Consider the following 25,874-nt stretch of genomic DNA (forward strand, 5'->3'; position numbering starts at 1 on the left):
CCTGCCTCAACCTCTGTCTGGACACTGATTACTCTTGCCTACCTCAACTTCTGCCCAGGCACTGACTACTCTTTCATGCCACAACCTCTTTCTGGACACTAACTAACTACTCTTGCCTGCCTCAACCCCTGTCTGGACACTGATTAGTCTTGCCTGCCTCAACCTCTGTCTGGACACTGATTACTCTTGCCTGCCTCAACCTCTGTCTGGACACTGATTACTCTTGCCTACCTCAACTTCTGCCCAGGCACTGACTACTCTTTCATGCCGCAACCTCTTTCTGGACACTGATTACTCTTGCCTGCCTCAACGTCTGTCTGGACACTAACTACTCTTGCCTGCCTCAACCCCTGTCTGGACACTGATTACTCTTGCCTGCCTCAACCTCTGTTAGGACACTGATTAGTCTTGCCTGCCTCAACCCCTGTCTGGACACTGATTACTCTTGCCTGCCTCAACCTCTGTGTGGACACTGATTACTCTTGCCTTCATCAACTTCTGCCCAGGCACTGACTACTCTTTCCTGCCTCAACCTCTTTCTGGACACTGACTACTCTTGCCTGCCTCAACCTCTGTCTGGACACCGATTACTCTTGCCTACCTCAACTTCTGCCCAGGCACTGACTACTCTTTCATGCCACAACCTCTTTCTGGACACTAACTACTCTTGCCTGCCTCAACCCCTGTCTGGACACTGATTAGTCTTGCCTGCCTCAACCCCTGTCTGGACACTGATTACTCTTGCCTGCCTCAACCTCTGTGTGGACACTGACTACTCTTGCCTTCCTCAACTTCTGCCCAGGGCTGACTACTATTTCCTGCCTCAACCTCTGTCTGGGCACTAACTACTCTTGCCTGCCTCAACCTCTGTCTGGACACTAACTACTCTTGCCTGCCTCAACCCCTGTCTGGACACTGATTACTCTTGCCTGTCTCAACCTCTGTCTGGACACTGATTACTCTTGCCTTCATCAACTTCTGCCCAGGCACTGACTACTCTTTCCTGCCTCAACCTCTTTCTGGACACTGACTACTCTTGCCTGCCTCAACCTCTGTCTGGACACTGATTACTCTTGCCTACCTCAACTTCTGCCCAGGCACTGACTACTCTTTCATGCCACAACCTCTTTCTGGACACTAACTACTCTTGCCTGCCTCAACCCCTGTCTGGACACTGATTAGTCTTGCCTGCCTCAACCTCTGTCTGGACACTGATTACTCTTGCCTGCCTCAACCTCTGTCTGGACACTGATTACTCTTGCCTACCTCAACTTCTGCTCAGGCACTGACTACTTTTTCATGCCGCAACCTCTTTCTGGACACTAACTACTCTTGCCTGCCTCAACCTCTGTCTGGACACTAACTACTCTTGCCTGCCTCAACCCCTGTCTGGACACTGATTACTCTTGCCTGCCTCAACCTCTGTGTTGACACTGACTACTCTTGCCTTCCTCAACTTCTGCCCAGGACTGACTACTATTTCCTGCCTCAACCTCTGTCTGGGCACTGAATACTCTTGCCTGGCACCTGCCTTGACCTCAGCCTGAACCTTGACCATTTATACTGCTGTTTACCTCTCTCTACAATGTATCCACGCTGTTCTTGTGATCACCTTTGGTGTAGCATTTCTGAGTGTTGCAACCTGGAGATACATCACAGTAAAGTAGCCCAGGGGCCACTCGGGTTTTCCGACCAATGACTTCTTGCGGGGTGCTCGGGTGAAGACCAAGGTGCCACCTAAACTCTACACTTCATTGAGCTTCACCTGCCAGGAGTGTCATCGCACCAAAAGCTCAATAATAATAGTTTATCAGTGACTCAGACACAGTGATATGGACAGGAACATTTAAAAAAAAAATTAAACTGAAAACTGAACTCTAGGCAGATTTAAAAAAACTAAATTCATTCAGCTGTAATCATAGATATAAAAAAAATGTCAACCTCCTGAACGGGAATGCCCCCACCATGATGGTGAAGGGGTTAAGGATAGATAAGGTATACCAGAGAGGCGAGTATGGAGCCTCCGATCCAAGAGCTGAAGCGACGTTCGATGGAGCTGTTGCTGGCAATGAGCTTGAGGCGCATGCTCTGCGGGAGAGAAGAAAGACCTTGTGAAAAGCTCACAGTGTGCGGTGAAATCACAGAAAGTCATTTCAGTCCATAAGAGAAGCCGGTACGACTGTGCAAGACTGAAGCCCAGAGCTTTATTCATCCATGAATACATTGTAACATTATTGCTACAATGTATTTCCTTGTAGTGCTGATGAGCAATCAAAGGCTTGTTCCTTCATCCGCACACAAAGTTATTTTCAAATATTAATCCAGACTAGTTTTCCTTCCCTCTAATTTTTTTGCCTTTTCTCTTTTTTTTTTTTTTTTTTTTTTCTTGCTTTATCTGATGTCTTGGAATTTTTGTAGCTTTGTTTGTTACAAAATAAACACATTTAAAAAAAAAATTAAATAATAGTAAATAATATATATAAATTATATAAAAAATTTATATAAAAAAAAATGGGACAAATCTCAGAATAAAATTTGTATTTTTAATCAACAGGAACACTAGGGTGTATGTGTATATATATACATATATATATATATATATATATATATATATATACACACACACACATATATATATATATATATATATATATAGTATTGGGACGCCTGCCTTTACACACATATGAACTTTAATGGCATCCCAGTCTTAGTCCGTAGGGTTCAATATTGGGTTGGCTCCACCCTTTGCAGCTATAACAGCTTCAACTCTTCTGGGAAGGCCGTCCACAAGGTTTAGGAGTGTCTATGGGAATGTTTGACCATTCTTCCAGAAGAGCATTTGTGAGGTCAGGCAATGATGTTGGAGGAGAAGGCCTGGCTCGCACTCTCCGCTCTAATTCATCCTAAAGGTGTTCTATCAGGTTGAGGTCAGGACTCTGTGCAGGCCAGTGAAGTTTCTCCACCCCAAACTCGCTCATCCATGTCTTTATGGGCCTTGCTTTGTGCACTGGTCCAAATCATTTGGTGGAGGGGGGATTATGGTGTGGGGTTGTTTTTCATGGGTTGGGCTTGGCCCCTTAGTTCCAGTGAAGGGAACTCTTAAAGTGTCAGCATACCAAGATATTTTGGACAATTTCATGCTCCCAACTTTGTGGAAACAGTTTGGGGGTGGCCCCTTCCTGTTGCAACATGACTGCGCACCAGTGCGCAAAGCAAGGTCCATATACAGTATCTCACAAAAGCGAGTACACCCCTCACATTTTTGTAAATATTTTATTCTATCTTTTAATGTGACAACACTGAAGAAATGACACTTTGCTACAATGTAAAGTAGTGAGCATACAGCTTGTATAACAGTGTAAAGACAAGACAACAAAAGTGAGTACACCCCTTCCTTGAGGATGTCCCACAGATGCTCAATAGGGTAAAGAAGCTGAGGGTAAAGGTGATGGACTGGCCAAGCATGTCTCGAGACCTAAACCCTATTGAGCATCTGTGGGGCATCCTCAAATGGAAGGTGGAGGAGCGCAAGGTCTCTAACATCCACCAGCTCCGTGATGTTGTCATGGAGGAGTGGAAAAGGACTCCAGTGGCAACCTGTGAAGCTCTGGTGAACTCCATGCCCAAGAGGGTTAAGGCAGTGCTGGAAAATAATTGTGGCCACACAATATATTGACAATTTGGGCCCAATTTGGACATTGTCACTTAGGGGTGTACTCACTTTTGTTGCCAGTGGTTTAGACATTAATGGCTGTGTGTTCATCCAGTATGCTCCTGTGCTGGGGTCTGCAGTCCTGCTGCCTGGTATGGTGTTCATAAAGTATGCTCATGTGCTAAGACTTGCAGTCCTGCTGCCTGGTCCGGTGTTCATCCAGTATGCTCCTGTTCTGGGGTCTGCAGTCCTGCTGCCTGATCTGGTCTGGTGTTCATCCAGTTTGCTTCTGTGCTAGGATCTGCAATCCTAGTGCCTGGTCTGGTGTTCATCCAGTATGCTCCTTTGCTAGGAGTTGCAGTCTTTGCTGCCCGGTCCTGTGTTCATCCAGTATGCTCCTGTAAAGGTGCCTGCAGTCCTGCTGCCTGTCTGGTGTTCATCCAGTATGCTCCTATACAGGGATCTGCAGTCCTGCTGCCTGGTCCACTGTTCATCCAGTATGCTCCCGTGCTTGGGTCTCCAGTCCTGCTGCATGGTCCGGTGTTCATCCAGTATGCTCCTGTTCTAGGATCTGCAATCCTGCTGCCCGGTCTGGTTTTTATCCAGTATGCTCCTGTAAAGGGGTCTAAAGTCCTGCTGCCTGGTCTGGTCTGATGTTCATCCAGTATGCTCCTGTGCTAGGAGTTGCAGTCTTGCTGCCTGGTCTGGTGTTCACCCAGTATGCTCCTGTAAAGCTGTCTGCAGTCCTGCTGCCTGGTTCAGTTTTCAACCAGTATGCTCCTGTGCCGGGGTCTGCAGTCCTGCTGCCTGGTCCAGTGTACATCCAGTATGCTCCTGTGCTGGTGTCTGCAGTCCTGCTGCCTGGTCTGGTGTTCATCTAGTATGCTCCTGTAAAGGTGTCTGCAGTCCTGCTTCTTTTTCCAGTGTTCATCCAGTATGCTCCTGTGCTGGGGTCTGCAGTCCTGTTGCCTGGCCTGGTCTGGTATTCATCCAGTATGCTCCTGTGCTGGGGTCTGCAGTCAGGGCCGGCCTTAGGTGTTCAAGCGCCCTGTGCGAGCTGATCCTGTTGCGCCCCCAGCCCCCCACCCGGCACATTTTTTCTTGCACTTTTTTTGCACTTCATTTGACTTTTCTTTTTTATGATCACTACAAACTTAGCCCCCCTTACATTAGAGACCCCCCTTACATCAGAGACCCCCAACGGAGCCCCCCTTACAACAGAAACCCCCCAACAGAGCCCCCTTACAACAGAAACCCCGCATAGAGGCCCCACTTACATCAGAGACCCCCACACAGGGCCCCCTTACATCAGAGACCCCCCACACCAAAGACCCCCCAAACAAAGCCCCCTTTACATCAGAGACCCCCCACACAGAGCCCCCCCCTTACATTTGATGCAGGAGAGAGCTTACTTACCTTAGTATGGAGGCTTACCACGAGAAGAAAGGGCGGGAGGAGGAGGAGAAGGGGCGGGAGGAGGGGGAGCCGACGATCTCTCCTCTGGCGTCCCTGGCCTGGAGAGGAGGGGATCTGTCAGTGGCGGGCACTGGCGGCGGATCTGAGGCTGAGTTGTGTGTGATACACAGCTCAGCCCTGCAGCTATAGAAGACACAGGCACAGCCGCACAGCGGGAGGTAAGCGGCGGCCGTGGCCTGTGTTAACCCTCTCCATGCCACGGTCGCCGCTTACCTCCCACTGTGCGGCCTGATCATGTACGAGCTGCAATGGCCACACGGCGCCCCTTTTGCCCATGGCACCCTGTGCGGCCGCACAGCTCGCACACCCCAAAGGCCGGCCCTGTCTGCAGTCCTGCTGCCTGGTCTGGTATTCATCTAGTATGCTCCTGTAAAGGTGTCTGCAGTCCTGCTTCTTTTTCCAGTGTTCATCCAGTATGCTCCTGTGCTGGAGTCTGCAGTCCTGTTGTCTGGCCTGGTCTGGTATTCATCCAGTATGCTCCTGTGCTGGGGTCTGCAGGCCTGCTGCTTGGTGTGGTGTTCATCCAGTATGCTCCTGTGCTAGGAGTTGCAGTCTTGCTGCCTAATCCGGTGTTCCTCTAGTATGCTCCTGTAAAGGTGTCTGCAGTCCTGCTGCCTGGTCCGGTGTTCATCCAGTATGCTCCTGTGCTGGGGGCTGCAGTCCTGCTGCCTGGTCTGGTCTGGTGTGGTGTTTATCCAGTATGCTCCTGTGCTAGAAGTTGCAGTCTTGCTGCCCGGTCCGATGTTCATCCAGTTTGCTCCTGTAAAGGTGTCTGCAGTCCTGCTGCCTGGACTGGCGTTCATCCAGTATGCTTCTGCACAGGGGTCCGCAGTCTTGCTGCCTAGTCTAGTGTTCATCCAGTATGCTCCTGTGCTTGGGTCTGCAGTCACTGTTGCCTGGTCCAGTGTACATCCAGTATGCTCCTGTGCTTGGGTCTGCAGTCCTGCTGCCTGGTCCGGTGTTCATCCAGTTTGCTCCTGTGCTGGGGTCTGCAGTCCTGATGCCTGGTCTGGTGTTCATCCAGTACACTCCTGTGCTGGGGGCTGCAGTCCTGCTGCCTGGTCCACTCTTCATCCGGTACACTCCTGTGCTGGGGGCTGCAGTCCTGCTGCCTGGTCTGGTGTTTATCCAGTATGCTCCTGTGCTAGAAGTTGCAGTCTTGCTGCCCGGTCCGGTGTTCATCCAGTATGCTCCTGTAAAGGTGTCTGCAGTCGTGCTGCCTGGTCCAGTGTTCATCCAGTATGCTCCTGTGCTTGGTTGTGCAGTCCTGCTGCCTGGTCCAGTGTACATCCAGTATGCTCCTGTGCTTGGTTGTGCAGTCCTGCTGCCTGGTCCACTGTACATCCAGTATGCCCCTGTGCTTGGGTCTACAGTCCTGCTGCCTGGTCTGGTGTTCATCCAGTACGCTCCTGTGCTGGTGTCTACAGTCCTGCTGCCTGGTCCGGTGTTCATCCAGTATGCTCCTGTGCTTGGTTCTGCAGTCCTGCTGCCTGGTCCGGTGTTCATCCAGTACACTCCTGTGCTGGGGTCTTCAGTCCTGCTGCCTGGTCCGGTGTACATTCAGTATGCTTCTATGCCACTTTATAACTTTTAAAACCCAATAAACTGTCATCGCTATCCACCATCATCAAACAATGTGTGAAGATGTTGGATTTTATAGAAAATAATAATGGCGGTCCCTGGCCTCTTACCGGTGGCGTTTTCTGTGACAGTTCGCGGTTCAGCCTGTCATTAAAGCCTTGAAGGAGCGTATTACCTCCGGTGACGATGACACTGCCATACAGACCCTGCCGAGACAGAAAGATGCACATTACATAGGAATACATTGATCACATGTCAATGTTTTATCATTGTCTGTGTCCCCATTGGGAGGATCAACCTTCCTTTCTGCCCCAGTGACCCGAATTTAAAGTTGTTGGTTTATGGGGGTGAAATAATAGCACTGAATGAATTTTAGATCTGGATAACCAGCCTTCTTAAAGGAAACTAACATTGTGATACAATTGATGAGTATAAAATACTCCCATTCTACTCTAACTCTTCACCTTTATGATTAGGTCCCAGGCTGGGGTGAAACGCGTCAGTGATGACAGAGTATGGGTCTGACGGAGGATAATGTGTTTGGACTTGAGGTTGTGAACTCATCCAGGGTACAATAAAGTTTTTGTTTTTTTGTTTAAGGAAAAAACATGGCATAGGCACGTGCATTTAACATTTTCAATAGGCCCATAAGTGGTGACCCCTGGATTATGGAACTGTGGAAGACCTTGTAATTCAGCTCCATGGTCAATTCCATGACCTCTTCCTGAGAACAGTCCTGGGAAAGGGGGAGCAGAGGATTCAGATAAGGGGATCACAAAAATTCCTAGAGCACATTGTTTCAAGTAAACCTGCCACAAGAGGGCGCCCCATGCATCCAGGCAGATGGCACATTACTAAGGTCAGGCCCCCCTTATATGTACTCACCGGTCTTATGTCAATGTCACACATCCCGATACTGCTGGTCACTACGTGTCCCACCCCCAACATGGTGTTACCAGAGAGACCCTGAAAAGAGAAGGAAATTTACAGAGCGCCCCCTTCAGGATATCACTTTTTATTCATGCATTGCCTGCTGTGGTGTGCTGAATTTTGAACCCGTTTTAGATGTGTTTTATATGCAGGGAACTCAATAGATATCATCATTTATCACTGTATACATTGAACAGGACATAAAAGCCAGTACTCACTCTCATTACTGGGAGAGGTAGTATTAGTACTTCCATTACTGGAGGGGTATTAACACTCCCATTACTAGTAGGTGTATTATCACTCCCACTACTACTACTGGGTATTTGTAGTCCCATTACTGGTAGGGGTATTAGTAATCCTACTACTGGGAGGGGTATTAGCAGTCCCATTACTGGTAGGAGTATTAGCTCTCCCATTAGTGGGAGAGGTATTAGTACTCCCATTACTGGAGAAGTTTTAACACTCCCATTACTGGCAAGGGTATTGATAGTCCCATTACTGGTAGGGTATTAGTAATTCTATTACTGAGAGGGGTATTAGCACTCCCATTACTGGTAGGGGTATTAATAGTCCCATTACTGGAAGGGGTATTAGTAATCCTATTACTGGTAGGGGTTTTAGCACTCCCATTAATGGTAGGGGTATTAGTAGTCCCACTACTGGTAAGGGTATTAGTAATCCTATTACTGGAAGAGGTATAAGTACTCCCATTGCTGGAGGGGTAATAGCACTCCCATTACTGGTAGGGGTATTAGTAATCCTATTACTGGCAGGGGTATTAGTATTCCTATTACTGGAAAGAGTATTAGCAATCCCATTACTGGTAGGGGTATTAGTAGTCCAATTTCTAGAAGTAGTATTAGCACTCCCCATTACTAGTAGGGGTATTAGCACTCCCATTACTAGTAGGGGTATTAGCACTCCCATTACTAGTAGGGGTATTAGCACTCCCATTACTAGTGGGGGTATTAGTTTTCCTATTACTGGAAAGAGTATTAGCAATCCCATTACTGGTAGGGGTATTAGTAGTCCAATTTCTAGAAGGAGTATTAGCACTCCCCATTACTAGTAGGGGTATTAGCACTCCCATTACTAGTAGGGGTATTAGCACTCCCATTACTAGTAGGGGTATTAGCACTCCCATTACTAGTAGATGTATTAGCATTCCCAACACTGGAGGGATATTAGCACTCCCATTACTGGTAGGGGTATTCGCAATCCCATTACTGGTAGGGGTATTAGCAGTCCCACTACTGGTAAGGGTATTAGTAATCCTATTACTGGGAGAGGTATAAGTAGTCCCATTACTGGATGGGTATTAGCACTCCCATTACTGGTAGGGGTATTAGTAATCCTATTACTGGTAGGGGTATTAGAAATCCTATTACTGGTAGGGGTATTAGAAATCCTATTACGGGGGGGGGGTATTAGCAATCCCATTACTGGTAGGGGTATTAGTAGTCCCATTTCTAGAAGGAGTATTAGCACTCCCCATTACTAGTAGGGGTATTCGTAGTCCCATTACTGGGAGGGGTATGAGCACTCGCATTACTGGTAGGGGTATTCATAATCCCATTACTAGTAGGGGTATTAGCAGTCCCATTACTGGTAGGGGTATTTGTAGTCCCATTACAGGTAGGGGTATTAGTAGTCGCATTACTGGTAGGGCTATTAGTAGTTCCATTACTGGGATGAGTATTAGAACCAGTATTAGTACTGGTAAGGGTATTAACAGTCCCATTACTAATAGGGGTATTAAAAAATCACATTACTAGTAGGGGTATTAGTAGTTCCATTACTGGTAGGGGTATTAATAGTCACATTACTGGTAGGAGTATTAGTAGTCCCATTACTGGGAGGAGTATTAGCACTCCTATTACTGTTAGGGGTTATAATAGTCACATTACTGGTAGGGGTATTAGTACTCCCATTGTTGAGAATGGTAATAATACTCCAATTGCTGGTAGGGTTATTAGCACTCCCATTGCTGGAAGAGGTATCACCCAGGAGAGTTCACCCAGGAGAGGTGGGTGTGTTTCTACTGGCACAGGTAGACTGGTACACATCACCTTCACATTGGATGGGTCGAAGAGCCCCTCAGGTATACGCAGTCTCTCAGCACCATAGTCTGTGTTGTAGCCATTGGGCATCTCATAATGGACGGTGGGCATCTGAGCGGCCACCCTGCACAGAGAGGAAGAAATCAGTCCATGCTCTATAGCATTAAACCACACTTTTATATATGTGATACTTACTGTTCATCGTATGGAGAGTCCGACACTTGCAGGACGGAGGCCTGGAAATCCTGGATGACCTCCTGGTGGAGATGGAGGGACAGTTACATGTGATATAATACTTCGTAGACCAGAAACAGGCATCACATTCGATATACGCATTCACTTAGTGGTGCCGCTCCAAGCAGAGATGTCCTGTCTTGTTGGTGCTCAGGAACAGGGGTGCGGGTGCGAGATATCATTCATCCAAGGGTGTAGGAAGATCACAGTGGGAAAAAAACGCTGCACACCCAGCCCACACCGGTGCTGCTCTGCAAACCACTCCGCCTGATGTGTTTCGTCCCACCCATCAGGGGGCTCAGTCATAGCTAAGCCCCGGTGGGTAAGGCGAAACGCGTCACACCCCAACACACAATACATTGGGTTCTAATAGACCAAGTAATGGAAAAGTGCTGCCGGTCCATTTCTTGTCTGTTGCCATGTGTTGGTGGCACCTTTAAAAGAAATGGGCCACCTTACCCAACGGAGGAGTATAAAACATCATGTTTTATATTTAATGATAATTATTACAGTGGACCACAAAGGTGTGAAGGAGGTCCTTTTCGATCCTTCTACCCTTTGGCATCTTTTTTTGTAGCACTTCCATTTTTCTAACATGTCCTAGGGAAAAAGGGGGGGTGCACTTTGCCATCTTTACCGTTGGTACTGGAGGACTTTGCACCCACACTTTGTGCACCCATAGCTTGGGTATCCCCTGCACACACTAACAAAGCCGGCTGTAACAAGCACTCACATTGCTCATGTAGTTCTGCCAGGATTTGGTGACGGCGGGTAGTTTGTCCTTCTTCCTCCAGTTCGGGGGTGACCCTTCCCTTACCGGCTCCTGGAGGAGACATAAAACCAGAGGTAGCAATGCCACTTATCAGGACCTCAAAACAGAGAGGATTATAGGCAAGGTTTAGTTTTGTCAATGTCCAGCTTGATGATGACTGTATCGGAGCACCACAAACCCCAAAACTCCCCCATCCATCCATGTCTCCATGCTTTATTTTGTTGAGAAATCACCCCCTCTAGCATTTCTAGCAGTGGCCATCTTGAGTAAGGGCGGATGATTCATATAGCATCCACGTACTGGAATCCATCTGCCCTCAGCTCAGGCATGCATGCAGGAGAGTGTGCTTAGCTGAGAAAACCCTTCCTCCTCTCCTCCTCTCCTGAAGACCCCTGGGATGTATGACATCATTTGCCTAGGCAAGAAACCAGGAAGTAACTGAAGAAATGTAGAAAAAGCGTTTAAAACGAGTAAATATGATATACTTTTTTCTATTTACTGATGATAGCATCATGAGGATTAAAAATACTCCATGTTAATTGGGAGAGTTAAGTTCCACTTTAATCAATATGTGTCTATTAAAAAAATAAAAATAAATCAGTGTATAGCGTGAGCACAAAATGGTTTCTCTTTTCTGTTCCTTACCACAATACAAAGTCTATAAGTTGGCCGACTCACTGAAAACAATGCACTTCCTATGCGGCTGAAGTCTTATTTCTGCAGCTGTTAAAAAAAAAGAGGGGCTGAGTGATGCTCAGTGAAGTACAGAGCCCTCTAGTGGCCAGTCTACAAATCTCTATATTTATAACCTTATATCCTCTTTTATCTTCCTTTGTTAGATACCCCATATATATACCTTTGTGTATGCTCAGCAAGTCATGTGGATTAATGCAACAAAAACATCAGAAAAAATAATAAACCAGACAATATATTCATAAAATTAGAATATCATCAAAAAGTTAATTTATTTCATTAATTCATTTCAAAAAGTAAACCTCATATATATTATATAGATGTGTTGCACACAGAGTGATATATTTCAAGCATTTCTTTCTTTTTATTTTGATGATTATGGCTTACAGCTAGTGACACCCCAAAATTCAGTATCTCAGAAAATTAGAATATTACATAAGATTTTTAATTTTTTTTTTAATTTTTATCAAACCATTTCACCTCAGTTTTGTCCCTAGTGCTTTCTCCGGTACTGTTTTATTCCTTTTATTTTATTAATAATTATTAATATTTTATTAATATTTTTTTATTTATAATTTAATAGTTTAATTTAATTTATTAAAAAAAAAAAAAAAAAAAGGATTTTTAATACAGAAATGTTGGCTTAGTGAAAAGTCTGTCTATGTACAGTATAGAATGCACTCAGTACTTGGTCGGGGCTTCTTTTGCATGAATTGCTTCATCAATGCGGTATGGCATAAAGGCGATCAGCCTGTGGCTCTGCTGAGGTGTTATGGAAGCCCAGGTTGCTTTGATAGCAGCCTTCAGCTCATCTGCATTGTTGGGTCTGGTGTCTCTCATCTTCCTCTTGACAATACCCCACAGATTCTCTATGGGATTTAGGTCAGGCGAGTTTGCTGGCCAATCAAGCACAGTGATACCATGATCATGTGACCAGGTATTGGTAGTTAAGGCAGTGTGGGCGGTGCCAAGTCCTGCTGGAAAATGAAATCAGCATCTCCAGGCGGATTATCTGTCAGGATTACATTGTTGTATCAAACCATTTCATCTCAGTTTTCACCCAGTGCTTTCTCCAGTGCCCTGCCTGCATTTTTACTGTTTTATTCCTTTCATTTTTATTTTTATTTTTAAATATTTATAATTTATTAATTTAATAATGAATTTATTAATTTAATTTATTTATTAATAATTTATTAATAATTTATATTCACTTTACTGTTTTATTCCTTTCATTTTTATTTTAAAAAAATTATTTATAATTTATTAATTGAATAATTAATTTAATTTATGTATTAATAATTTCTTAATAATTTGTATTCACTTTTACTGTTTTATTCCTTTCATTTTTATTTAAAAAAGAAAAAAAATGATTTATAATTTATTAATTGAATAATTAATGTATTAATTTAATTTAATTTATTTATTAATCATTTATTAATAATTTGTATTCACTTTTACTGTTTTATTCCTTTCATTTTTATTTTAAAAAAATTATTTATAATTTATTAATTGAATAATTAATTTATTCATTTAATTTATGTATTAATAATTTGTATTCACTTTTACTGTTTTATTCCTTTCATTTTTATTTAAAAAATGATTTATAATTTATTAATTTAATAATGAATTTATTAATTTAATTTAATTTATTTATTAATAATTTGTATTCACTTTACTGTTTTATTCCTTTCATTTTTATTTTAAAAAAAATATTTATAATTTATTAATTTAATAATTAATTTAATTTATGTATTAATAATTTCTTAATAATTTGTATTCACTTTTACTGTTTTATTCCTTTCATTTTTATTTAAAAAAGAAAAAAAATGATTTATAATTTATTAATTGAATAATTAATGTATTAATTTAATTTAATTTATTTATTAATCATTTATTAATAATTTGTATTCACTTTTACTGTTTTATTCCTTTCATTTTTATTTAAACAAAATTATTTATAATTTATTAATTGAATAATTAATTTATTCATTTAATTTATGTATTAATAATTTGTATTCACTTTTACTGTTTTATTCCTTTCATTTTTATTTAAAAAAATGATTTATAATTTATTAATTTAATAATGAATTTATTAATTTAATTTAATTTATTTATTAATAATTTGTATTCACTTTACTGTTTTATTCCTTTCATTTTTATTTAAAAAAATATTTATAATGTATTAATTGAATAATTAATTTATTAATTTATTTTATGTATTAATAATTTATTAATAATTTGTATTCACGTTTACTGTTTTATTCCTTTCATTTTTATTTAAAAATAAAAATATTTATAATTTATTAATTGAATAATTCATTTATTAATTTAATTTATGCATTAATAATTTGTATTCACTTTTACTGTTTTATTCCTTTCATTTTTATTTAAAAAAGAGAAAAATGATTTATAATTTATTAATTTAATAATTAATTTATTAATTTAATTTAATTTATTTATTAATAATTTATGAATAATTTGTATTCACTTTTACTGTTTTATTCCTTTCATTTTTATTTAAAAAAAGAAAAAAATGATTTATAAAATTAATTTATTAATTTAATTTATTTAATTATAATGTATTAATAATTTGTATTCACTTTTACTGTTTTATTCCTTTCATTTTTATTTAAAAAAATGATTTATAATTTATTAATTTAATAATTAATTTATTAATTTAATTTAATTAAATGTATTTATTAATAATTTATTAATAATTTGTATTCACTTTTACTGTTTTATTCCTTTTATTTTTATTAATAATTTTTTTATTTAGAATTTATTCATGAATTTATTCATTTAATTTATTAATAATTTGTATTCACTTTTATTGTTTTTTTTTTTCCTAATAATTACAGGCCTACAATATAAAACAACAGATTTCCATGCAAAACAATGTACCGCTTTGACATTCAAAAACACTGACATAATCAGACCGCCAGGGAGGTTAAAGCCAGAAGGTTGGAATATTAAATGAAAATAGTTTTAAGGCATGTCTGTAATTTGTTTTTGCTTTTTTTTTCCTACAACACAATTAAACAATTGAATGAATATTTTCGAAGAGTGGTGATTCCGTACTTTTTGCCAGGGGTTGTATATCATTCTGTGTGTAACGCATCTACAGTATATAAAATATTTGAGTTTCACTTTTTGAATTGAAATACTGAAATAAATTAACTTTTTGGTGATATTTACATTTTATTAGATGCACCTATGATCCTATGTTTTGCCTGTGCCAGATGGCCGAAGGCGAGGAATCCAAATATAACCACTCCCATCATGGGCCCGTGGAATTATTCACCTTGGATGCAATCATGTACGGCGGGATGATCTCCACCCCCATCTCCTGGAATAATTCCCGGCATTGCATGGTAATAAAATCACCGGCCAGGGGCGACTTGACGATACCTGCAAGACAGACACAGAGTCACCGGAGACCCAACTGATCGCCTATGGGGGGACGTTTTGGCACTCTTTTTTTGTTGTAGAATTGCTTATTTTCCAAATCATTGGATGGAAAGGCACTTGTTGTAATTGGTGCTTGCAGCATGAAATTGTCCCAAATGTCTTGGTATGCTGACGCCTTAAGAGTTCCCTTCACTGGAACTAAGGGGCCAAACCCAACCCCTGAAAAACAACCTCACACCATAATCCCCCCTGCTTGTGGCATTTTGGGGTGCCATTAACAATTCAGCGGTATCACTCACCCTGCTGTAGAACATAGCCATCGTGGACTGGAAGGGCGGTGGTATGGGTGGCTCCGCTGTCCAGAACCAGGCCTGTGGAACGGCCATTTGCAAATCTGCAGAGAGCGGGGGGGTTAAGGAAAATGACTGTGAAAAGGATACACGGGGAAGTAACATACATGACGTCATCCCGCATTGTACGGTGAAAGATACGCTGTAAGGACGGCCGTCTTGCACAAAAAGAAGGCAGGGATGTTGTAATGTTCAAACATCAACTCGGTGAGCTTCTCCCTCTTGGCTCTGGCGTTCCACTGAAAGACACAAAGATGGGGAAATAAGACCCGCCCCCTGCAGGGTTACATTGTGAGTATGCCCATCCTCCTACAGGGTGACACATAGCGGTGGTACTCACGGGTGCCTCAGACATGAGGACGGGGTGTAGGGCCGGGTCTGACTTCAGGTGCTTGTTGAATGTGTGGTCCAGAATGGCTTGGAAGGCCTCCCAATCTTCAACTGTTAAGATACAAGATCCATTGATGATCAGAGGTGCAAAGATGGAATATATGATGAGAGGGGTATATGGTTAGTGGGGTCCATGGTGACTGTGGTACACGATAAGTGGGGTATACTAGGAGTAAGTGCATGATGAGTGGGGTATACTGGGAGTAGGTGTATGATAAGTGGGATAGACTGGGAGTAGGTGTATGATGAGTGGGGTATACTGGGAGTAGGTGTATGATGAGTGGGGTACACTAGGAGTAGGTGTATGATAAGTGGTGTAGATTGGGAGTAGGTGTATGATGAGTGGGGTATACTGGGAGTAGGTGTATGATGACTGGGGTATACTGGGAGTAGGTGTATGATGACTGGGGTATACTGGGAGAAGGTGTATGGTAAGTGGGGTAGATTGGGAGTAGGTGTATGATGAGTGGGGTATACTGGGAGTAGGTACATGATGAGTGGGGTATACTGGGAAGAGGTACATGATGAGTGGGGTATACTTGGAGTAGGTGTATGATGAGTGGGGTATACTGGGAGTAGGTGTATGATGAGTGGGGTACACTGGAAGTAGGTACATGATGAGTGGGGTATACTGGGAGTAGGTGTATGATGACTGGGGTATACTGGGAGTAGGTGTATGATGACTGGGGTATACTGGGAGTAGGTGTATGATGACTGGGGTATACTGGGAGTAGGTGCATGATGAGTGGGGTATACTGGGAGTAGGTGTATGATGAGTGGGGTACACTGGAAGTAGGTACATGATGAGTGGGGTATACTGGCAGTAGGTGTATCATGACTGGGGTATACTGGGAGTAGGTGCATGATGACTGGGGTATACTGGGAGAAGGTCTATGATGACTGGGGTATACTGGGAGAATGTGTATGATAAGTGGGGTAGACTGGTAGTAGGTGTATGATGAGTGGGGTACACTGGAAGTAGGTACATGATAAGTGGGGTATACTGGGAGTAAATGTATGATGACTGGGGTATACTGGGAGTAGGTGCATGATGAGTGGGGTATACTGGGAGAAGGTGTATGATAAGTGGGGTAGACTGGGAGTAGGTGTATGATGAGTGGGGTAGACTGGGAGTAGGTGTATGATGAGTGGGGTATACTGGGAGTAGGTACATGATGAGAGGGATGTACTGGGAAGAGGTATATGATGAGTGGGGTATACTGGGAGTAGGTGCATGAGGAGTGGGGTACACTGGAAGTAGGTACATGATGAGTGGGGTATACTGGGAGTAGGTGTATGATGAGTGGGGTATACTGGGAGTAGGTACATGATCAGAGGGATGTACTGGGAAGAGGTACATGATGAGTGGGGTATACTTGGAGTAGGTGCATAATGAGTGGGGTATACTGGGAGTAGGTGTATGATAAGTGGGGTAGATTGGGAGTAGGTGTATGATGAGTGGGGTATACTGGGAGTAGGTACATGATGAGTGGGGTATACTGGGAAGAGGTACATGATGAGTGGGGTATACTTGGAGTAGGTGCATGATGAGTGGGGTATACTGGGAGTAGGTGTATGATGAGTGGGGTATACTGGGAAGAGGTACATGATGAGTGGGGTATACTAAGTGTGGGTCATATAGTCAGTCAGATAGTCAAATGGTCAGAAGGTTATTTGGTGAATGGGGTACATAGTACGTTATATAATGAGTGGGTCATACGATGCATAGTGCATGGGGTACATGGGGGGAAGGTTATATGGTGAGCAGGGTATACAGGAAAAAGGGTACTTGATGAGTGAGGTGCATGGTAAGTTGATTATATGGTAAGTGGGGTATACAGTGAGTGGGGTATATTTTCAGTTGATTACATACTGAGTGGCATAAGTGGTGGGTGGGTTATATGGTGAGTGGATTGTACAGTAATTGGGGTTCATGGTAAGTGGGGTATATGTTCAGTTGATTATATAAGGAGTGGGGTCTATGTAGAGTGAAGTATACAGTGAATAGGGAACATGGTATGTGGGGTATATATTGAATAGATTATATAGTGAGTGGGTTATATGATGGGTGAGGTATATGGTGAGTGGGGTATATGGTGAACAGGGCACATGAAGAATGGGATTCATGGTAAGTAGGGTGTATGGTGAGTGGGGCAAATGGTGGTGAACAGGGTACATAAAGAATGGGATACTTGGTGAGTGAAGTGTATGGTGAGTGGGGTAGATGGTGAACAGGGCACATGAAGAATGGGATTCATGGTGAGTAGGGTAGATGGGGAACAGGGCACTTGAAGAATGAGATACATGGTGAGTGGGGTGTATGGTGAGTGTCATAGATGGTGAATAGGGCACCTGAATGAGTGGGGTATATGGTGACAAGGGTACATGAAGAATGGGATACATGGTAAGTGGGGTATACTGTATGGTGACAAGGGTACATGAAGAATGGGTTATATGGCGAGTGGGGTAGATGGTGACAAGGGTACATGAAGTATGGGATACATGGTGAGTGGGGTAGATGGTGAACAGGGCACATGAAGAATAGAATACATGGTGAGTGGGGTGTATGGTGAGTGTCATAGATGATGAATAGGGCACATGAAGAAAGGGATGTATTATGAGTGGGGTATATGGTGAACAGGGCAGATGACGAATGGGATACATGGCGAGTGGGGTAGATGGTGAACAGGGCACGTGAAGAATGGGATACATGGCGAGTGGGGTAGATGGTGAACAGGGCACATGAAGAATGGGATACATGGCGAGTGGGGTAGATGGTGAACAGGGCACATGAAAAATAGAATACATGGTAAGTGGGGTATATGGTCACAAAGGTACATGAAGATGGGATACATCGTGAGTGGGGTAGATGGTGACAAGGATACATGAAGAATGGGATACATGGCGAGTGGGGTAGATGGTGACAAGGGTACATGAAGAATGGGATACATGGGGAGTGGGGTAGATGGTGACAAGGGTACATGAAGAATGGGATACATGGCGAGTGGGGTAGATGGTGAACAGGGCACATGAAGAATGGGATACATGGTGAGTGGGGTAGATGGTGAACAGGGCACATGAAGAATAGAATACATGGTGAGTGGGGTGTATGGTGAGTGTCATAGATGATGAATAGGGCACATGAAGAAAGGGATGTATTATGAGTGGGGTACATGGTGAACAGGGCAGATGACGAATGGGATACATGGCGAGTGGGGTAGATGGTGAACAGGGCACATGAAAAATAGAATACATGGTAAGTGGGGTATATGGTCACAAAGGTACATGAAGATGGGATACATCGTGAGTGGGGTAGATGGTGACAAGGATACATGAAGAATGGGATACATGGCGAGTGGGGTAGATGGTGACAAGGGTACATGAAGAATGGGATACATGGCGAGTGGGGTAGATGGTGAACAGGGCACATGAAGAATAGAATACATGGTAAGTGGGGTATATGGTGAGTAGAGTAGATGGTGAACAGGGCACTTGAAGAATGAGATACACGGTGAGTGGGGTGTATGGTGAGTGTCATAGATGGTGACTAGGGCACATGAAGAAAGGGGTGTATTGTGAGTGGGGCATATGGTGAACAGGGCGGATAAAGAATGGGATACATGGTGAGTGGGGTAGATGGTGGTGAACAGGACACATGAAGACTGGGATACTTGGTGAGTCGGGTGTATGGTGAGTGGGGTAGATGGTGAACAGGGCACATGAAGAATGGGATTCATGGTGAGTGGGGTAGATGGGGAACACTGCACTTGAAGAATGATGTACATGGTGAGTGGGGTGTATGGTGAGTGTCGTAGATGGTGAATAGGGCACCTGAATGAGTGGGGTATATGGTGACAAGGGTACGTGAAGAATGGGATACATGGTGAGTGGGGTAGATGGTGACCAGGGCACATGAAGAATAGAACACATGGTAAGTGGGGTATATGGTGACAAGGGTACATGAAGATGGGATACATGGTGAGTGGGGTAGATGGTGACAAGGGTACATGAAGAATGGGATACATGGTGAGTGGGGTAGATGGTGACAAGGGTACATGAAGAATGGGATACATGGCGAGTGGGGTAGATGGTGAATAGGGCACATGAAGAATAGAATACATGGTAAGTGGGGTATATGGTGAGTAGAGTAGATGGTGAACAGGGCACTTGAAGAATGAGATACATGGTGAGTGGGGTGTATGGTGAGTGTCATAGATGGTGAATAGGGAACATGAAGAAAGGGGTGTATTGTGAGTGGGGCGTATGGTGAACAGGGCAGATGAAGAATGGGATACATGGTTAGTGGGGTAGATGGTGAACAGGGCACATGAAGAATAGAATACATGGTGAGTGGGGTATATGGTGACAAGGGTACATGAAGAATGGAACACATGGTATGTGGGGTAGATGGTGAACAGGACATGCAAAGAATAGAATACATGGTGAGTGGGGTATATGGTCACAAGAATACATGAAGAATGGGATACATGGTAAGTGGGGTATATGGTGACAAGGGCACATGAAGAATAGAATACATGGTAAGTGGGATATATGGTGACAAGGGTACATGAAGAATGGGATACATGGTGAGTGGGGTATATGGTGACAAGGGCACATGAAGAATGGAACACATGGTGAGGTTGGTAGAAGGTGAACAGGACATGCGAAGAATAGAATACATGGTAAGTGGGGTATATGGTGAACAGGACATGCGAAGAATAGAATACATGGTAAGTGGGTTATATGGTGACAAGAATACATGAAGAATGGGATACACGGTGAGTGGGTTGTATGGTTATTGGGGTACATAGAAAATGAGTACACACCAAGGGGGGTACATGGTGAGTTAGTGGATCAGAGAGGCAGCCAATGATGATCTTTATCTTGTGCAGAAATTTAATTTTCACTGTTTACCCCCACAGTCACACACTATTATTATTATATATTTATATAGCTCTGACATATACTGCAGTGCTGTACAGAGAACACTGAGCCAGTCACATCAGTCTCTGTACCAGAGGAGCTTACACTCTAATGCCTCCACCACAGTCACACAACCATAGATCATTTTGGCCAGAATCCATAACTTTGGCACCTTCTAGCACACAGCAGCTGGTCTCACCCATGACAATGGAGGATTATGGGTAATGACGGCAGCCAATGCTGGTAAGCACAGGATGGCACAGAGCGGGCAGACAGCCGCTACAGAACAGACATGGTTTGGTGGAGAGTTGACACGTCAGGCTCACTCATTCCGTTCTTCAGCGGAGAGGTGACCTCGGTGTGAGGCCGCGGCACATGTAGACAGGTGGTGTCTATGTAGTAGACCCGGCTCAGCTTGCGCTCTTTCTCCGGGTCAGACGAGACGGACTCATCCGGTGAAAAGACACCCAGGGTGGTCGGGAAGTCAGCCTGATGGGAGGAAAGAAAGAGCTCAAATTTAAAATGGAAGCCTTACCACAAAGATGTTTTTCAAATCTGAAGTTTGATCTGATTATATTTTTATTTTCCTGGTTCCTTCCTTCCTCCCCGCTAAACATTCTAACTAAATGAGAACACTGAAGGGGATAAGGGTAAGCAGGAGTAAACAACGGTTTTCATTAGGCGTTAATAAGGGATAAAACTCCTTTTAACACAGTCGGGTTTTCTGGAATTGCTTGTTATGTGTGCAGCAAAGAACTAGTCTTTGGTCTGCTCATAGGCACTCAACAAAATACACCGTAATATTTAGAGCATTGTATTGTATTTCTGGATGCAGCCTGTTTGCTGGAGCCATTTTAGGATCTCCTAAAGCGCACAGTGGAACAGGGACAGGGCAAGGTGAGAGCAGAAGTGACAGCTGCCCCGGGCACAGCGTGTATTGTAGGGATGGTGGTTCCGCAAGTGCCTTCTACTATAAGGCTGACAAGAGTAGTGACAGCGGCAGGGCCGCCATCAGGGGGGTACAGCCAGTACTCCTGTATGGGGCCCAGGCACATAGGGGGGCCCGGGCAGCAGGCGGATTGGTGGGGAGAGGGATCAGTGACAGAGCGATGCACTGTCTGCCTCTTCCTCTCGCCGGCTTTCAGCTGTTTGTCCACGCCCACACTCAGAGCTGGGACACGGGGACGGCAGTCTGGAGAAGTGGTAGAGTCGTGGAGAGGTAAGACCTGGGTGGAGGTGCACTGTGTGGTGCTCTGTGGGCTCTCCCCTCCTGTCTGAACAACACTCGTCCATGCAGCATAAGAGACAGGATCGCTCTTACATTGCATCGCACTGTACACACACACAGTTTGATTACCACCCCTACCTCCTCCATGGGCTGCTCATCTCCCGATAGCAGGAAATGTGGGTAGGGGGCGGTAATCAAACTGTGTGTGTGAGTGTACAGTGCGATGCAATGTAAGAGCGATCCTGTCTCTTATGCTGTGTGTTGTTCAGACAGGAGGGGAAAGCACAACACAGTGCACCCCCTCCTGGCTTAGTAGGGGTTTCTCCCTGTCGTTTTCGGGGGCTTACAGAAATAATAATGGGAAAATAATTTATGCTTGGGATGTTTGAGGGACTGGCAGCTCTCTTTGCTAGAAAGTGTAATGGGGATTTGGGGGGGGGGGGGATTTGGTAGAAGGAGGAATGGGGGGGGTATGTGCTTGTAGGAGGGTTTGGGGGATTTGAGGCAGAAAGGGGGATTGGGGGTAAAGTTTGTGCTAGGAGTGGGGCTGGGGGATTTGTGCTAGGAGGGGGGAATTTGTGCTGGGGGGACGGGGTTGTGAATTTGTGGAGGGATTTGGGGGGGTTGTGCAGGGAGGGGTGATTGGGAGGGATTTGTGCTAGGAAGAGAGATTGGGGGGGGGGTGATATCATTTTGATATTTTCGCTGGAAGTGGGGGGGGGGGGCCCTGTCAGTTAGGCTGTATGGGGCCCTGGGATTACTAGCGGCAGCCTTGGACAGCGGCATCACTACTTCTGTCAGCCCAGCGCTGAAAGCGGCAAGGACAGAGCCGGGAGGAGTTTCGGGCTGTGCTCTCTCTCCCCTTCCTCCTGATAATCTCGCATATAACGAAGGGGGGGGGGCGCAATTTGGCTTCTTTGCCCTGAGCACAGCGTGTATTGTAGGGATGGTGGTTCCGCAAGTGCCTTCTACTATAAGGCTGACAGTAGTAGTGACAGCGGCATCACTACTTCTGTCAGCCCAGCACTGAAATCGGGCAAGGAGAGAGCCGGGAGGAGGTTCAGGCTGTGCTCTCTCGCCCCTTCCTCCTCATAAGCTCACACATAATGAAGGGGAGGGGGGCAAAATTTTTTGCCCTGGGCACTGGATGATCTTGTCCCAGTACTGCAGTGGAGCCAAGCTGTCAAGCTGGCATCCAGATTCAGCAATTACACCACATGGAGTGGACAGGGCTTGGGATGTTGTTCAGCTTGCTATGCAAGGTGCCAAGACCTGGACATCTTGTATAGAATAAATGATCTGGACACCAGTTATAAAAAAGCAGAATAGGTGATGACCTTATGTAGTCTTCACCCCTTAAAGCCTAACTCTAGCCTAACCTAATTTATACTCCAATGTTCTCCTCACACTCATCTCAGCATGTGAACCTCTGACCATCCCCACAGTGAGGGTCAATTGCTTTTTGTCCTGGGGTTTAGCGCCAATGAAAAAGGTGTGTGATCAATTGGCCAGGTCTACTCATCCGATAACAGTACTCGACCTCACAAATGTTAATGTCCACAGCCACACTCGAGAATGTTGTGGGAAACTATTCCTTAAGAGTGTAGGTAGCTTCATAAAGGCATGGTTTGGGCAGTTGGGTGTAGAGGAACTTGAGTTTCCTGCACAAAGCCCTGACCTCAACCCTGCTGAATTTCTTCAGGATGAACTGGAGCACCAGCGATGAGCCAGGTTTTCTCATCCAAAATCAGTACCCGACCTGACAAATACCCTTTTGGCTACACCAGCACAAATTCCCAGAAAAACCCAAAGCCCTCCCAGACAAGTGGAGTCAGCTCCATAAAGACTTGGTTTCACCAGTTTGTTGTGGGGGAACTTGAATTACCTGCACAAAGCCCTAACCTCAACCTTACTGCGCCCCTCTGGGGGGGGATTAGAGCACCAATGGTGAGCCAGATCTTTCCATTCAACATCAGTACCTGACCTCACAAATGTTCTTTTGGCTGATTGTGCACAAATTCTCACAGGCACACTCCACAATTTTGTAGGAAGCCTTCTCAGATGAGTAGAGCCATCTCCATAAAGACATGGTTTGGTTATTTTGCTGTGGAGGAATTGGAGTGTCCTGCACAGAGAGTAAAGCCTCGTACACACGCAACGAATTTCCGCCGACCGGTCGTCCGTCTTTTGTACAGAGTGGTGTCCGTTGGTTGGAATGTGCTCTAGACTGCACACAAATTTTCCTGTACGGCAGAATTCTACTTCAGAAGTGATGTCATGTGTTGGATTGCTTTCTATGTGTTCTTTCATCTCTGAGCATGCCTAGTCTTGCTCATAAGATTTTTCCCCATCGAAATCTGTACTAATGAGACGAAAATCGGACGTGTTTTGATAGTCGACAAAAATGATATAGCCTGCACACCAGGATTTTTTCGGCCGAAAAAGTCGGAGTCGGTTGTCGGAAGCACCATACTAACAAGCCGAAAATCGGCAGATCGGTCGTCGGACAAAATTTCCCGGCCGAATTTCTTCTCGTGTGTACGGGCCTTTAACTTCAACCCTAATGAACACTCTTGGCATAAATTGAAATGCTCATTGTGAATCAGGTCTTCCCATCTAACATCAGTACCTAAGCTCAAAAAAGGCTCATATCCCCATAGACACACTGCGAAATCTTGTGGAAAGCCTTCCCAGAAGATAGAAGAGCGGAGTCAGCTCCATAAAGACATGGTTTGAGGAATATGGTGTGAAGGAAACTGAGTGGCCTTCACCTTTAGGGTGAATTAGAACACCGGTGGTGAGCCAGGTCTTCTCATTCAACATCAGTATCTGACCTCAGAAATTTTCTTTTGGCTAAATGGACACAAAGAAGCTATCCCTTAGAGTGGAGCCAGCGCCATAAAAATATGGTTTGACCAGTCTGGTGTGGAATAACTTATGTGTTCTGCACAGAGCCCTAAACCCTACTGAATACCTTTGGGATGAATTGAATGTGAAGTCCACAGTTGGGCCAGGAGTGGGAGTTTAGGTAGAAGATGAGACCACTGTGGACTAAGGTTGCCACCTCATCCCTTTAAACCAGGACACACATTAATTGCACAGGTTCTGTGGCTGATTAAGGTGGTAATTAAACTCACTTAGTGCCCTATGTGCATTATATTAGCCTCAGAACCTGTGTAATTAATATGTGTCCTGGTTTAAAGGGATGAAGTGGCAACCCTACTGTGGGAGCCAGGGCCGTTTGAAGGAATTTGGGGGCCCCAAGCAAAATGGACATGAAGGCCCCCCCGCACACACGCAGATTTGGGGCAGTGAGGGAGGGAAAGCAGTAATTGAGGCGGGCACTGATATAGTAATGGAAGGCCATGAAGGAGGGCAGTAGAAGGCAAGGCAGACTGGTATCCACTGGTATCTCTGATCATCTTATACAGCTTCATATTTTTCATTAAACTTAAGTGACCCCTATACAACAAGTTGCCAGATATTATCGCCCCTCCCGTTCCCCCACCATGTGCCCAGGGGGACTTTTTTCCTTTGCTATGGGACTATCCAGCTGTCTGTTAACAGGTAGGTATTGTTCCCAATTGGACAATTGGTCCAATTTTTGCACGAAAAAATTGAGTGACAGACTGTCAGTGTCATACCTGTCGCTGACCTGGTCCGGTCCACGTGTGTGAGGATGATGTGATGACTCGTGGTGTGTCTCTCTCTGGCGAAGTTCACGGGCCTGGTGGGGTGGCGCCACTCCCGTGCGCGCTTTAGGCCGCCTAGGCTGGGGTGGGGCTGGTGCGCACTGCGCAGATGCGCGCCGCCGCCGCGCACTCTCCCCCTAGCGAGCCGGTGCTGCGTGACGTAATGCCGCTCCTCCGCTGTGCGTCCGCCCGCTGGCCTGTCACAGGCCGCCTGTGTGTTGTGAGGCCGGCCTGTGTGTGTGATTTGGGTTTTTGGGATAATGTCAGTCTGTGTCTTGGGTCTTTGGGCCCCAGGCCAGCTCGGGGGCCCCAAGCAATTGCTTGTTTTGCCTGCCTTCATGCGACGGGCCTGGTGGGAGCTTTAGCAGGAGGGGTGTAAAAAGGGTCGGACCTGCAACCCCTGAACCACTAAGGTATATCAAAGCTTATGGGTGAGGGGGGCATCTTTTGGCCTTCTCACTTTGGGTGCTTGTCCTGGCAGGTGT

General features: G+C 44.7%; 1 protein-coding gene across 2 annotated transcripts in view; it reads right to left on the reverse strand.

The window, feature by feature from the left end:
• Nucleotides 1–25,874, reverse strand: part of ACTL6B (actin like 6B) — a 41,893-nt gene that overhangs the window by 6,343 nt on the left and 9,676 nt on the right. Inside the window, exons 3-13 of one of the 2 annotated variants that reach the window (XM_082252972.1) lie at nucleotides 20,796–20,958; nucleotides 15,497–15,597; nucleotides 15,298–15,395; nucleotides 15,106–15,200; nucleotides 14,700–14,806; nucleotides 10,667–10,756; nucleotides 9,895–9,956; nucleotides 9,709–9,823; nucleotides 7,595–7,675; nucleotides 6,820–6,915; nucleotides 2,002–2,088 (exon numbers count right to left, since the gene is read on the reverse strand). In XM_082252972.1, coding sequence (XP_082109098.1) covers nucleotides 2,002–2,088; nucleotides 6,820–6,915; nucleotides 7,595–7,675; nucleotides 9,709–9,823; nucleotides 9,895–9,956; nucleotides 10,667–10,756; nucleotides 14,700–14,806; nucleotides 15,106–15,200; nucleotides 15,298–15,395; nucleotides 15,497–15,597; nucleotides 20,796–20,958 — 1,095 coding nt within the window. Of the gene's footprint in view, nucleotides 1–2,001; nucleotides 2,089–6,819; nucleotides 6,916–7,594; nucleotides 7,676–8,132; nucleotides 8,296–9,656; nucleotides 9,824–9,894; nucleotides 9,957–10,666; nucleotides 10,757–14,699; nucleotides 14,807–15,105; nucleotides 15,201–15,297; nucleotides 15,396–15,496; nucleotides 15,598–20,795; nucleotides 20,959–25,874 lie in introns of those variants that run through there. The other variant, XM_082252973.1, reaches the window with a different exon arrangement.

This window comes from Pelophylax lessonae, assembly GCF_965119305.1.
Source record: "Pelophylax lessonae genome assembly, chromosome: 4".
NCBI classification, from domain to species: domain Eukaryota; kingdom Metazoa; phylum Chordata; class Amphibia; order Anura; family Ranidae; genus Pelophylax; species Pelophylax lessonae.